The 13,116-nt window shown below is 39.0% G+C and overlaps 1 protein-coding gene across 1 annotated transcript in view; it reads right to left on the minus strand.

Annotated features, from left to right (window-relative positions):
* Positions 1 to 13,116, minus strand: part of plxna1a (plexin A1a) — a 217,393-nt gene that overhangs the window by 121,501 nt on the left and 82,776 nt on the right. The window contains 1 exon segment of the mRNA XM_063884697.1: positions 7,597 to 7,728. Coding sequence (XP_063740767.1) covers positions 7,597 to 7,728 — 132 coding nt within the window.

The raw sequence follows: 13,116 nt of genomic DNA on the forward strand, positions 1-13,116 counted from the left end.
GCTTATATATCTTTTAGCAACTTCAGAGTTGGACAAACACCAAAGAAACTGCTTAAAAAGAAGCGCATGGCACTCTTTTTCTCCCTGACCTCCAAGTGCAGTAAATGCTGAGTGAATTGAATATGAACCTCCATTGATGTGGTGCCAGGGGTAGGGTTTCAACACTGCAGTACAGCACTGCTAAGTACATCTCTGTACTGTAGCTAAATCGATACACGGATGTACATCATCAGACCATTATGCTGCCGATTGAGCGGCCTCGCGGAGGCTGGGGCGAAGGCATTTGCTGCCAACGGGTCACCTTACGACGCTGTTTTACAAGCAGAGAGGCTTGACCTTGACCCGCGTCTTCAGTAGTGGAAATGTGGTGGTGATGTTAGGGCAGAGGAAAAGATCAGAGACCGGGCTTGGCCTCAGAGGCGCACAATACAAAAAGTCCATTACAAACCCTGAAGCAAACAAGGTTGTATCAAAATAAAATGCCATTAGAATGGCTTCACCTCATGCTATATAGTCACAACAAGACTGGTAATTATAAGATAAGTGAGTAATTTGGTACAACGGTACAGTAGGAATCAATAGACTGTGAGCTTTATTCACTTAGTCATCTACTTTAAAGCAATTAGGTGATGTCATGCAAAGAGACGTACAGGAATAAGAAATATTTCTGTCCCGGTGACATCAGCAACAGCAGCTGGTGACAGGATGAAAAATCTCTCTTGCCCTGCAGTTTTATTAGATTGGGACAATTTGAACACATAACGAGGAAACAGCGGCACTGATCAAATTGATTTAATGCCACTGTTCATTTTACAAGCACAACGATGATATCACTGAACAGAGAAATAAGGCAAAACAAGAGGTATGCAAAGAAACATGGAGTAAAAGAACATCGAGAGACTGCCTCTGTGTGTGAGTGTGTGTGTGTGAAGCAGAGACACAAAGAGAGCCATGTATAAATCCATCGGCCGCTAATCGAAAACTCTCCTCTGGCGCTGAATCGGGCAGTTTTATGTTTTCGCAGTATGTGTGTGTGCATGCCTATATGCGAGGCAGAGCTGCTATACAGATACGCAGTCCATATGCTGCACTCCAATCCACCACTTTTAATTATGTGTGTGCATGAATATGGGAAAAAGGTAAATTGCTCTGTCAAGCTGGGAAATGGGCTTTCTTGATGTTTGAGCTCTCATCACTTGGCATTTCTATTATTCAACAAGGAGAGAAGAATGGAGGGAAAAGGAGGAGAGGAGAAGAAGACACACAGGGTGAAAGTTTAACTTGTGTCTGAAAGTAATTATCACAGAGTATGTAGTTTATATAAGAGGCATTAAAATTATTTTGCGAAAAAGATTCTAATGCAGGCCTCACTGAGGACCTGATTTTTGCCAGCCAATGCAACCGCTTCCATCAGAAGATATCGCACTGTTTTTCCAGCCCTACAGTAAAAAATGCAAAATAGCTATGGTAAACACACTGCAAAATGTGTACCTACCCAGCAGTAAACAGCAGTTTGACAATGGTCAAAAACTAGCTAAAAGCTAGCCAGAGTAGACACTTCCACCAAGGCCATATTCCTTATCTCTCAATGTTAATGAATGACATACAGGATTTGTTCATACACCCAACATTTTATGTTATCTTAATTGGCCCAAGCTCCAACCTTGAACCAAGTTTCATGAACATTTGGCCAGTAGTAATCCGGCCGACTAACAGCCAAATGGAAATCTAACCTACCTGATGATGATAATGAGGATTTATATTTAATAATACCATTTGTACATTATTCATTAAAATATAATTTAAAATATTAGCTTTTCTTGAGTTTTAATTTCTTGATTTCACCTGAAACTATTTCTGAAAAAAAAAAAAAACTTTACGCTTTGCGGTCTTTTTTACTAGATAAAACTGAACAAAAATAATTAGCTATTTACAACGCCAATCTTAATTAGCTTTTGTCTTATATAAGCGATCATACATTGAGCATTAAATTTGACTTTTTATTCCCAGCCTGCTAATGTATAAAACTTCCAAAACAACACAGTGACAATAACGTTATGGCTATACTTGCTTGAACATTAAAATCATTGAATTTATTTTACACCCCAGTATCATTAGCTTCCCATGATGAGCTAAACAGTTCACCCTCTTAAATGTGGCATGACGTCGGCCTATTGCAGCAATTTTTAAAGCCAAGCTTTTGGTCTTTGTGACATTTCTGAATGTTACTAAACTTGTATTACTAAACTATCTATTAGTCAAAAGGAAACAGCTGCAGATTTATTCTTTGGATACTCTTTTTTTGGCTTGAAAAAATACATGTCTACACCCAGGGCTTGGCCAGCAACCTTAAACCCTAAAACATTATCTTCAGTCCACGCAGCTTCTGGCTATGAAGCACTTCTCATCACGGGCCAGGGGGGCTCCGCACACACTGCTCCTGCTTCGTCTGGAACATAAGTTCACATTCTGCAGCAGAGGGGAGAATCCTCATTTTTTTCCTATGCTTTCTGAATCTGCTATACTGGGAGATAAATTAATGCACAAAACTCTCTCCGTCTGAGACAGACAGAAGTGAGGACCCCTAAGAATATTGAAAAGATGATGCAGGAGGAGTCGGAGAAAGGAACAGACCATATCCTGCAAACCAATTATATTTCCCCACCTCTCTCTTTGTACTTTTTCTCTGACTGGACTGTGAATTTGGGCAACGTTGGAGCCAGGCCATTACTGCTTTACAAAGAGATGGTCATGGCATGTCTTCCACTCTGCCAATTAGCTATAACAAATTGCACAGACTGAAAAGACAAAACGCAGCAGATCTGAGGCAAAAATGTGTTCGTACAAGGGAATCTACTTCTGCCAAATTGCTTTTTATGAGAGAGGGGATGAAATGCAGCGAGTCGCTACCAATGCATCCTCCTAGTGTACATTTTAAAAGGAATAATTGAACATTGAGGGCATTGACATTATTAGTAATACTCTCATTTACTTTCTAAGCGAGTTAAATTAATTCTGGATCCGTCCAAATTACAAAAAAGTACATCAGAAAATACTCTGACAGCTGTATATGCAACTCTTTATCTTACACTTGGCTTATTGTGCTACCTGATGCTTCATATTTTAACAGACAGAGTAATCAAACAGGTTAGAAAGTATATCCCATAGAGTTGAATATATTGAGCCCCGAAGTTGATCAGCTGTAATCCTGGACGGACTGTAAATAATGTGTCTACTTTCTTTGTTTAGGAAGACCGTTCCTCTTTAACATTAGGCAAAAACAGCACTACACATGGGAACTTACGCAAGCACGAAAGTTGGAAGCATGGGAGATTTGCTTTCCTGGCTACGCTCAAGTAAAAAATATACAGTGGGGCAAAAAAGTATTTAGTCAGCCACCAATTGTGCAAGTTCTCCCATTTAAAAAGATGAGAGAGGCCTGTAATTTTTATCATAGGTATACCTCAACTATGAGAGACAGAATGAGAAAAAAAAATCCAGGAAATCACATTGTAGGATTTTTAAAGAATTTATTTTCAAATGATTGTGGAAAATAAGTATTTGGTCAATAACAAAAGTTCACCTCAATACTTTGTTATATACCCTTTGTTGGCAATGACAGAGGTCAAACGTTTTCTGTAAGTCTTCACAAGTTTTCCACACACTGTTGCTGGTATTTTGGCCCATTCCTCCATGCAGATCTCCTCTAAAGCAGTGATGTTTTGGGGCTGTCGCTGGGCAACACAGACTTTCAACTCCCTCCAAAGATTTTCTATGGGGTTGAGATCTAGAGACTGGCTAGGCCACTCCAGGACCTTGAAATGCTTCTTACGAAGCCACTCCTTCGTTGCCCTGGCGGTGTGTTTGGGATCATTGTCATGCTGAAAGACCCAGCCACGCTTCATCTTCAGTGCCCTTGCTGATGGAAGGAGGTTTTCACTCAAAATCTCACGATAGATGGCCCCATTCATTCTTTCCTTTACACGGATCAGTCGTCCTGGTCCCTTTGCAGAAAAACAGCCCCAAAGCATGATGTTTCCACCCCCATGCTTCACAGTAGGTATGGTGTTCTTTGGATGCAACTCTGCATTCTTTCTCCTCCAAACACGACGAGTTGAGTTTTTACCAAAAAGTTCTATTTTGGTTTCATCTGACCATATGACATTCTCCCAATCCTCTTCTGGATCATCCAAATGCCCTCTAGCAAACTTCAGACGGGCCTGGACATGTACTGGCTTAAGCAGGGGCACACGTCTGGAACTGCAGGATTTAAGTCCCTGGCGGCGTAGTGTGTTACTGATGGTAGCCTCTGTTACTTTGGTCCCAGCTCTCTGCAGGTCATTCACTAGGTCCCCCCGTGTGGTTCTGGGATTTTTGCTCACCGTTCTTGTGATCATTTTGACCCCACGGGGTGAGATCTTGAGTGGAGCCCCAGATCGAGGGAGATTAGTAGTGGCCTTATATGTTTTCCATTTTCTAATAATTGCTCCCACAGTTGATTTCTTCACACCAAGCTGCTTACCTATTGCAGATTCAGTTTTCCCAGCCTGGTGCAGGTCTACAATTTTGTCTCTGGTCGCCTTTGACAGCTCTTTGGTCTTGGCCATAGTGGAGTTTGGAGTATGACTGTTTGAGGTTGTGGACAGGTGTCTTTTATACTGATAACGAGTTCAAAAAGGTGCCATTAATACAGGTAACGAGTGGAGGACAGAGGAGCCTCTTAAAGAAGAAGTTACAGGTCTGTGAGAGCCAGAAATCTTGCTTGTTTGTAGGTGACCAAATACTTATTGTACCGAGGAATTTACCAATTAATTCATTAAAAATCCTACAATGTGATTTCCTGGATTTCTTTTTCTCATTTTGTCTTTCATAGTTGAGGTATACCTATGATACAAATTACAGGCCTCTCTCATCTTTTTAAATGGGAGAACTTGCACAATTGGTGGCTGACTAAATACTTTTTTGCCCCACTGTATATATACTGTATATCCATCTGAACGCTCCTTAACAGATGTCAATGTGTTCTAAAGTTTTGGATGTGTATAAACACGAATATGTAGTGAGACAACTTTTTAAAGCTAGCTGTTTCTCCCCAAGAAACACTAGGCTAATTACGTTAGCTGTAGCTTCATATTTACCAGATAGACAAGTGAATAATATAAATCTTTCATCAAATGATTTACAAAGTGAAGCTGATAGTATGATATACTGTATTAAACCCTGAACTGTATAACATGTATTTCTTGACAGACTGTATTCTGAATTTGTTGACAGTTCAGGTTTAAGTAGGCAATTCCTGCAAGAAGGAGAAAATGGATTGCCACCTGTACATGATGTATACACTTTTCCACTGGCTACATCTGTACAATATAACGGCATCACCTTAGATGTTCTCAAAGAGGAAGCATTGTGATTTCTTTGTACAAAGCTTCTGTCACTAGACTTCATTCCAGTTATGCAACGACATGAAGTGGAGATATTGGTACTCATCAAAAATACAGCACTGGCTTTAATAATTGAAAATGGCTTATTGTTGGCAATAGCAGTCATCTTTATTACAGATGACAGGATTTTAAATCTGCAAACCCTCCCAACATGGACTTTCAGGTTTCCTTTTTCTGCTGAACACAGGTCCAACACTGGGATCGTCCTTAATGATATCATCTCTTGGATCTCATAGTGTCTATTGATAGCTTGCCCTTATTTTGTTAAGATCTATTATCTATTACTTCTCAGAGACTTTGGACGTTCTTGTCGTTTGTTTCTCTGTATTATTGCTGATCTGGTATTTCTGTCATGTCGTTAACATAGTAAATCAGCCATAAGCTCAATCTTGTTAATGCTGCAGTTGAACCCCAGTGTAAATGTTAATACAATTGAGAATCAAATCCTATTCTAAATCCACTTTTCCAATCTTTAGATGAGTCCATGATTCTTTGATTTAGTGCTTGCATTTCAGAAACCAGTGGAAATGTGTGGGTGGACTCCCTCTGCTTTAATATAGATTTGTGAACAGTTCATTCTTCATTGCTATCCATGATCGAAGGGCCTGATTTCCCCTGTCATATCAGCCCAAACGCTGTCCATTCGTATCAATTACACTCCACTTTTCTTTGAACTTATCCCGACACATGGAAGTCAATTATGTCTAATTGCTGGTAAATTACACAGCACTCACATGGCAGTTAATGTGCATGTATCGCGGAAGTATTTTCTGAACGTTATCACATCGCAGTCATTAGCTGATACAAGATAAAAGAGCTGAGAGGAAATGGTCACTCTGCAAACTGCAGTATTAAACTCTCATGGATGTTATTTCAGGATAACAACGCCTGGACAGAAAATTAGACAATGCAGATAAAACATTAAAAAAACATGCTCCTTCATAAAACGTCATTGACCATTGTTAAATCAAAAATCATTGCAGCTTCTTTCACGACCAACTTATTATAGTCATTCGTCTTTTGTTTACGTTTTTTTATCAATCCGATGTGAAGTCATTTTGTGCATGTCGTACCCTTTCTTGTTTATCTTCAGCTGCTCTATTGAGATCATTTTTAAAAAGTAAATCAATCAGTCATCAATCAAAACTATCCATGTATGACCTTACTGTACAATCTGACAAAATAGTGTTTCTTTTACTTATCTGATTCTATCTTTCAATGCATTATTTACCTTTTAATAGTAGGTAAGATCATACATTCATACCTGACTTTGGCAAAGTGATTCTGTTCTTCTTCACAAAAAAATTGAATCTACAATCTCCATGATGTACCAACCACTCACAAATCAGCTGGATAATTATGTCCCTCCGGTGTGCATAGTACATCATTTCACTCAATAAAGTTATTGATTTTTGACACAAAGATCCATGCTAACTGTTCATTAGCAAGTGCGTTAGCTGAGTTGTTAACAATTTAATAAAGATAATTAAACCAAGAACTCTTGTTTAATAACTGTCTGCAAAGCACAACCTTTGGTGGAGCAGTTAAAACCTGACAGAGGAGCTTAAATAAAAGTGGAGGACACAAAACAGCCATCACACTTGGATGGATTCGCTTCTAAGGACTCTCAAAGGTCAGAACTGTCAATTGATTTCACTGTGAAAATAGTCAATGGCAATGTGACCAACGCTTTAGAGCTTAAATGTTCTTTCTCTGTAACAAACAAAACAAAAAGGCCTTACAAAGAAATGCTGGCTAAATAATAAAACTTTCACATAGGAATTTAACATGCAAAGATGGTATGTATACTGTTTTCCCAGTGGAAGGGGGGTATGGGGCTTCATCCTATATGACACTCATTAATATTCATGATATTAAATAGCACTCAAGACTTGTGTGTGTGTGTATTAAAGTGGTAAATGCAAATGTATTCATGTGGTATAAGTGGTACTGCTGTATGTATGTAATTGGCTTGATTGCGTGTCCCTTCTGTGTGTTTTGAGAATACATTTCTCCTCATTTCATTGTACTCACTCACTGTGCACTTTTTTTTTCCTGTTCTCTCATTCTAACTTTCAATTCATTGTGTGGGTGTGTGTGTGTGTGTCAGTGATAAATGATTGTATATTTGGTTATCATTTCATTATCCTACCTGTTTGTCAGTGAGGGCATATAAGTACTGATGGTCTGGGCTGAAGAGCAGATCCCTCAGGATGGGGCTCCCTTCGCTCACCACCACATTCTCATACAGCATGGCAGGCTGGGTAACGGAGTTCACAAGGATCTGGAAGAGGAAAAGGCATGGTTATAATCCAACATTGTACGTCATCCATGAGAGTTTGATACTGCGCTTTTTAGTTATGATTACAATCCAATTGTATTTTTACATATTGTTTAAAACCTGCCTTTCCTTAAAAAGAATTACAAATAACACAAAGTAGTACAACGATAATGGTGTTCTTAACCATTTGACACAAACTATGTTTTTGTTGCGCTATTGATAACTGTACAGTATAATCTGAAGAATTCACAGTGAACAGTTTCTATTGGAAGTACTTTCTACCAATGAAAAAGTCCCAACGGAAACATTGTGTTTCAGGGCGATCCCATAGTGGTTCATAAGAGCAATAAACTTGAAGACGAAGAAAATATTACGAAGATAGAAGCCGCATAGCTAGCTAACCTTTTAGAGCATTAACTAGTCAACTTAGAAGAATCTAGGCGTTTAAGGGCCATGGTAGGAAAAAAAAGAAAAATAACGGAGCCATAAGAGAGGGTTAATATTTTGAGAAAAACTTTTTACCTTTTTTGGTTACTTTTCTATATTTTAGGGGGCTTCACTCTACACAGTATATACTGTATGTACTGCCAACCATTTTTCGTGTATTTAAAGGTTCCCTATGTACTTTTTAATTGTCTTTCTCACCGAGTTAAACACAGTTTACCCAGAAGAACAATTACACATTCTCGCTGAATACTTTCATTTTGTCATACTCATTCCAGTCTCTTCTAATGTGCAGCAGTTCTGCTTATGGGAAAAAAACTATATTTACTTCCGCCTCATATAAAAGCAAGTAATTCTCATGTTGTGTAACACTTCATTTAGTTGACGATTCATGCAGAAACTCAAAATCATACCAGTTTGTAATTTGTGGGGTGTAACTAGTACACAAGAAAATGATGGCTCTTTGTCTTGGTGCTTGTTAAGTCTACTGGCAACATCACAGTCAGAGTCAGGAGATACCAGCAAGTAAATATTCCACCCTATCTCTCTCTACTTTTCTTGTCTGGATTTTTCTCTTTCTAATTTCCAGACCCCCATCTGCTCATCCATCACCTGACAGCAGTTTAGTCTGCAACAACTTTTCGGTTTCTCTGTTGCCTAGACTCGCTCTGTCATCACTCTTTTCTTCTCTTCTTAGTTTCAACAGTCTCGGTGGTTTTTATCGGCCAAATCACTACCAGTGTTAATCTGTTTCTCTGAACAGAAGGTTCATTACTAGACAAAATGCCATTACTATATCGTTGCATGAAAGTAGTAAGCGGCTTTGAAAAAAAAAGATAATTAGTGTTCAGTAAAACTCAGTGGGACATTGAAGGGTTAAATAAATAATAATGGATCTAAACACCATGAAATGTGCATCACTTACAACTGCCATCAGTCTCATCTCAAAGTCTGACTTAGAAAAATGTTGTTTGTCAGTCAATCAATCTATCAATCAATCAAAGTTTATTCATATACTGTAGCCCAATATCCCAAACGTAGCATTTGTCTCAGTGGCAGTTTTGCATTTTAGTTGATTCTGAATGCAATTATAAAGGTGGCAAAGTATGTTTCTTTGCGCCAAAACACAGTAGACATAACAATTGCAAAAAGTAAAATAAAAATGTTTTCATTAAAACTTAACAAAAGGAATATAATGATATGCATTTATAATACACAACCTATATATGCATATTACCTCATTTAAATATGCAAAAATAGCAGAGGAGCACCTAGAGTGCTTGGCGGAGCAGTTGGGTCTCAAATCAACCAGTTGACCAATAACCAATCAGAGCAGGCAGTATGAGAAAAATACAGACCTTTTTGAAGATTAAAGCATTGAAACATGTCACAGTGAAGGAACATAATTCAAATATTAACCCGAAAGTTAACATTAATAGGGCCCCTTTAAAGTGTCTAAATCTTGACTTTACACTTAAAACATGTGAAGTACAGTATGAACAAAGGAGCAAGTTTTGGTATAGGGCCAAAACTGCTAACATATGATTTGATATTGGCTTGTAATGTTTACAGCGTCTAGACAACAAACTGGCTAATTACACACACAACCTTTCCAAACTTCCAAAATAGATGTGTTTTTGTGTGGAGGAGTTTTATCCAAGTTGTTACTGTGCAAAGGTCATCTGTTTTAGCAGTTCCTTATGCTGCTCCCTCAGGAACATAAAACACAGAAACTTTTATCGATGTGACTGTGACCTTCTGTCCTTTTGTGTCTTTATCTCTTTCTGTAAACAAAAGCACACATTCACACCAAAGGAATCCACTTTATTTGGCCATTCTCAAACTGCTACACGCCCTGGAGCTGCCGGATCGCTTGTGATGAGTGAAGGACTGTTGGAGCGAGGTGGGAACGGGAGCGTGCTCCGGCCTACAGCTCGGGGCAGAGGGCAGTTGGAGTGGGATTCAGGTCAGCTGGCACAGAGGGGACTGCAGACTGGAGCAGGTGACTGGAGAAATTCATCTAGTCTACCAGCCTCAGGGTTCTGCCTTCTGTGACCTCTGGAACTTTCTATGTCCAAAGACAACTTCTCACTGAGGAAGCGGCAGCAAGTTCTGGTGAGGAACCTTCCTTTACCCACTAATAAGTCACTTTTTTCTTATGAGTGCCACCTGCTTACCTAACTGTAACCCCTGCAGGGACCAGTTCCTTAAATTCAACTTATTCTCTTTTTGTAGACTGTTCTCACTGAATTCAAAGCCATAATAGAGTTAAAAGAGGCGACACTTGGGCATCTGGAACTTTTTAATGTTCCCATTTGTCCAGTTTCTTACTTTCTGGAACTCATTAGCAGAGAGCCCAGGCAATAAGATGAAAGGGACTCAGTGTGTACCTGTTTAAGAGGCGCTTATTAAATATGCTTTTATAACCAGTCTAGGGGTGATTATTAGAATACAAAAAGCCCATAAAGGATCACACTTTGATGTTACTGACAGCTTATGAGTCATTAAAGTAGATTGTTTTTTTTTTTTCCTGATTAGTTTACCTTTATGGAGCGAGACAATCATACGTCTTTGCTCAGCAGGAGCTCTCTACGCACTGAACATTAATTGCTGCTATTTGCATTCAAATTATCCACCAATCAATTAGTATCAAAACTCAAAGAAATTCAGAATGTGTGCCATCTAAAAGGACAATAATGGAGTCACTTCAACTGTTCAGAGACGCTCCATTTATATTCCTCACACTTAGTCAATGCTCTTATCTAGGGTGAAGTACATAGAGGAAGCAGGAACAGTTTGTGTGTCTTCCTTGAGGACGGTACAATAAGTAATGTGTTATGTCTTTGGCCTTTCAGCTGAAGTATGGTCTCTCTAGGCTACTTCTAGTGACACAACGGCAAAGTTAAAGGTGACTTTATCTGCTAAGTTTCCAGCCTACACTCACAACTTTTGAGGCTTTTTTTGTTTTCCCCTTCTTGTACTGTCCTGTGTCTCCACCTCAGACCTTCTTTTGGCTTTTATCCTCCTGGGATTAGGCTCATTACCAAACCTGATATTATCAAGGACACTGCAACCCTCACACATTTGAGGTTTACAGGTGTAAGGATGAAAGCATATCTCAGTACACACATTTACAAAAAACTATGTGCCAACAAGCCCTTCAGGAAAATAAATAAAGAACTGCTTTGGAAAATGACGAGAGCAAAGTCAAGCCTATTCTTACTTTGCTAAAAGGAGACAATAGCCATAATTCACAGTGCCACTACAAATCCTTTCAATAGTTGTTTCAAGGCTAAATTATTTGTACATCCTCACTAATTTACTAATGTGAGTGTCTATACTAGTGACTCTAGTTAACTAGGGATGTTTAGAAGGTGTTTAACAGTAGAAGTAGTGAAAGTCAAAATGTTTGGTAGTCACATCCCTAGCTAACTATAACACATTTTGGAGTTGTTAAGTAAACATGTCTCTCACTAGTGTTACTGGTTTTCATTTTGGATATCTGTAACTAACTACTAGGCATTCTGAGACTCACTTTTTTATGAGTAGGCCAAAGAGGCTTCAACTAGTTAACTAGTGAACATGTTTACCTTGATGACTAGGGAGCAGTGTATGTCTTACTAATTAACTGGTAAAGAAAATTGTAGGTCAATAGTTAACTCATGGACTGAAACCATGTTTGAATAGTGAGCCTGTTAGAGCTTTTGCAGCTCAGTAGTTAAGAAGTAAGACTTTCAGTGTCACTATTTCAGTCCAGAGGGCCATTGGTGTGTCAAAAAGCTGACTAGTAGGGACTTTGGTGCCACTGGTAGGGCTTTTTGTGGAACTAGATGGGAAAAAATCACAAAGGACTACTTTTTGTTCAACTATAAGACAATGCAAAACTAGTCCGAACAAATTTCCATTAGTGTTGACAAAAGAGTCGTCTAGTGGAGACAACTGCTGTCTGATATAACGATATGGAATAAATACTAAAATGGTTTGACGTCCTTTAAAAAAAAGGGAGCGCTGCCAGATTCCTAGATTTAAGTGAACACTCAAGAAGATGACAAATATGGACATTTAACATCATGTAACAATCAAACATTGGACTGGAAAACTGTTTCCTTAAAACTTTGCATATCTCTCCTTTTACTAAGGGGAACTAAATTATTGAATGTTGGTAAATGTTGGTAGTCTAATATTAAATACAAGTAATCAAACAAACAGGATTGTGCTGCATTCAAGGAATGAAGTTGGTTGGGTTTTAAGGTAAAAGTTGATAATGAAGGTGAAGACGGATGAGGTGGGAGGTGTGGCGGACCAGAGACAGTGATTCTTAGTGTGTGTGCACAGAAGTGTGTAAAGGGGTAATAAAAGTGAACAAAGGGGAGTAATGAGGTTAGGCTGGAGTGGCGCGGTGATTAATACCATGCTGGGTTCAACCACCGGTCACACCTTTGTTTCAGGTAGGCTGGGAAAACACGCTATCAATTCTTCTTCTTTCAAAATCGGTCTTTGATTATTTTTTTTCCCCCTAGAGGTTTTTGTTTGATTTCTCACTTCCCTTTTTCTCTGTTTCTCCTCCTGGTGTGTATTTATGGAATGCTGCAGGGATGCATTGTTTTTTTTTGCTAACCCTAACCCTAGTTATTTTCTGATCAACTTCTCCACATCACTCCAATCCCCATAACTTCTCTTTTTTCTTTTGTTTCCTTCATGAGATTTCTCCGTTGCCTTTCTCCGCTTCAAGACTTCCGCTTGTCCTTTCCGTCCCCTCTCAGACACAGACCTCTTTCTCCTACAGTGTGTGTGTGTGTGTGTGTGTGTGTGTGTGTGTGTGTGTGTGTGTGTGTGTGTGTGTGTGTGTGTGTGTGTGTGTGTGTGTGTGTGTGTGTGTGTGTGTGTGTTTGTGTCCAGACACAGCAGTGCCCTGTCCAACCTCAGCTGTTAAACATCTAGTTAATT

Source organism: Eleginops maclovinus, chromosome 1 (assembly GCF_036324505.1).
Source record: "Eleginops maclovinus isolate JMC-PN-2008 ecotype Puerto Natales chromosome 1, JC_Emac_rtc_rv5, whole genome shotgun sequence".
Taxonomy (NCBI): Eukaryota; Metazoa; Chordata; class Actinopteri; order Perciformes; family Eleginopidae; genus Eleginops; species Eleginops maclovinus.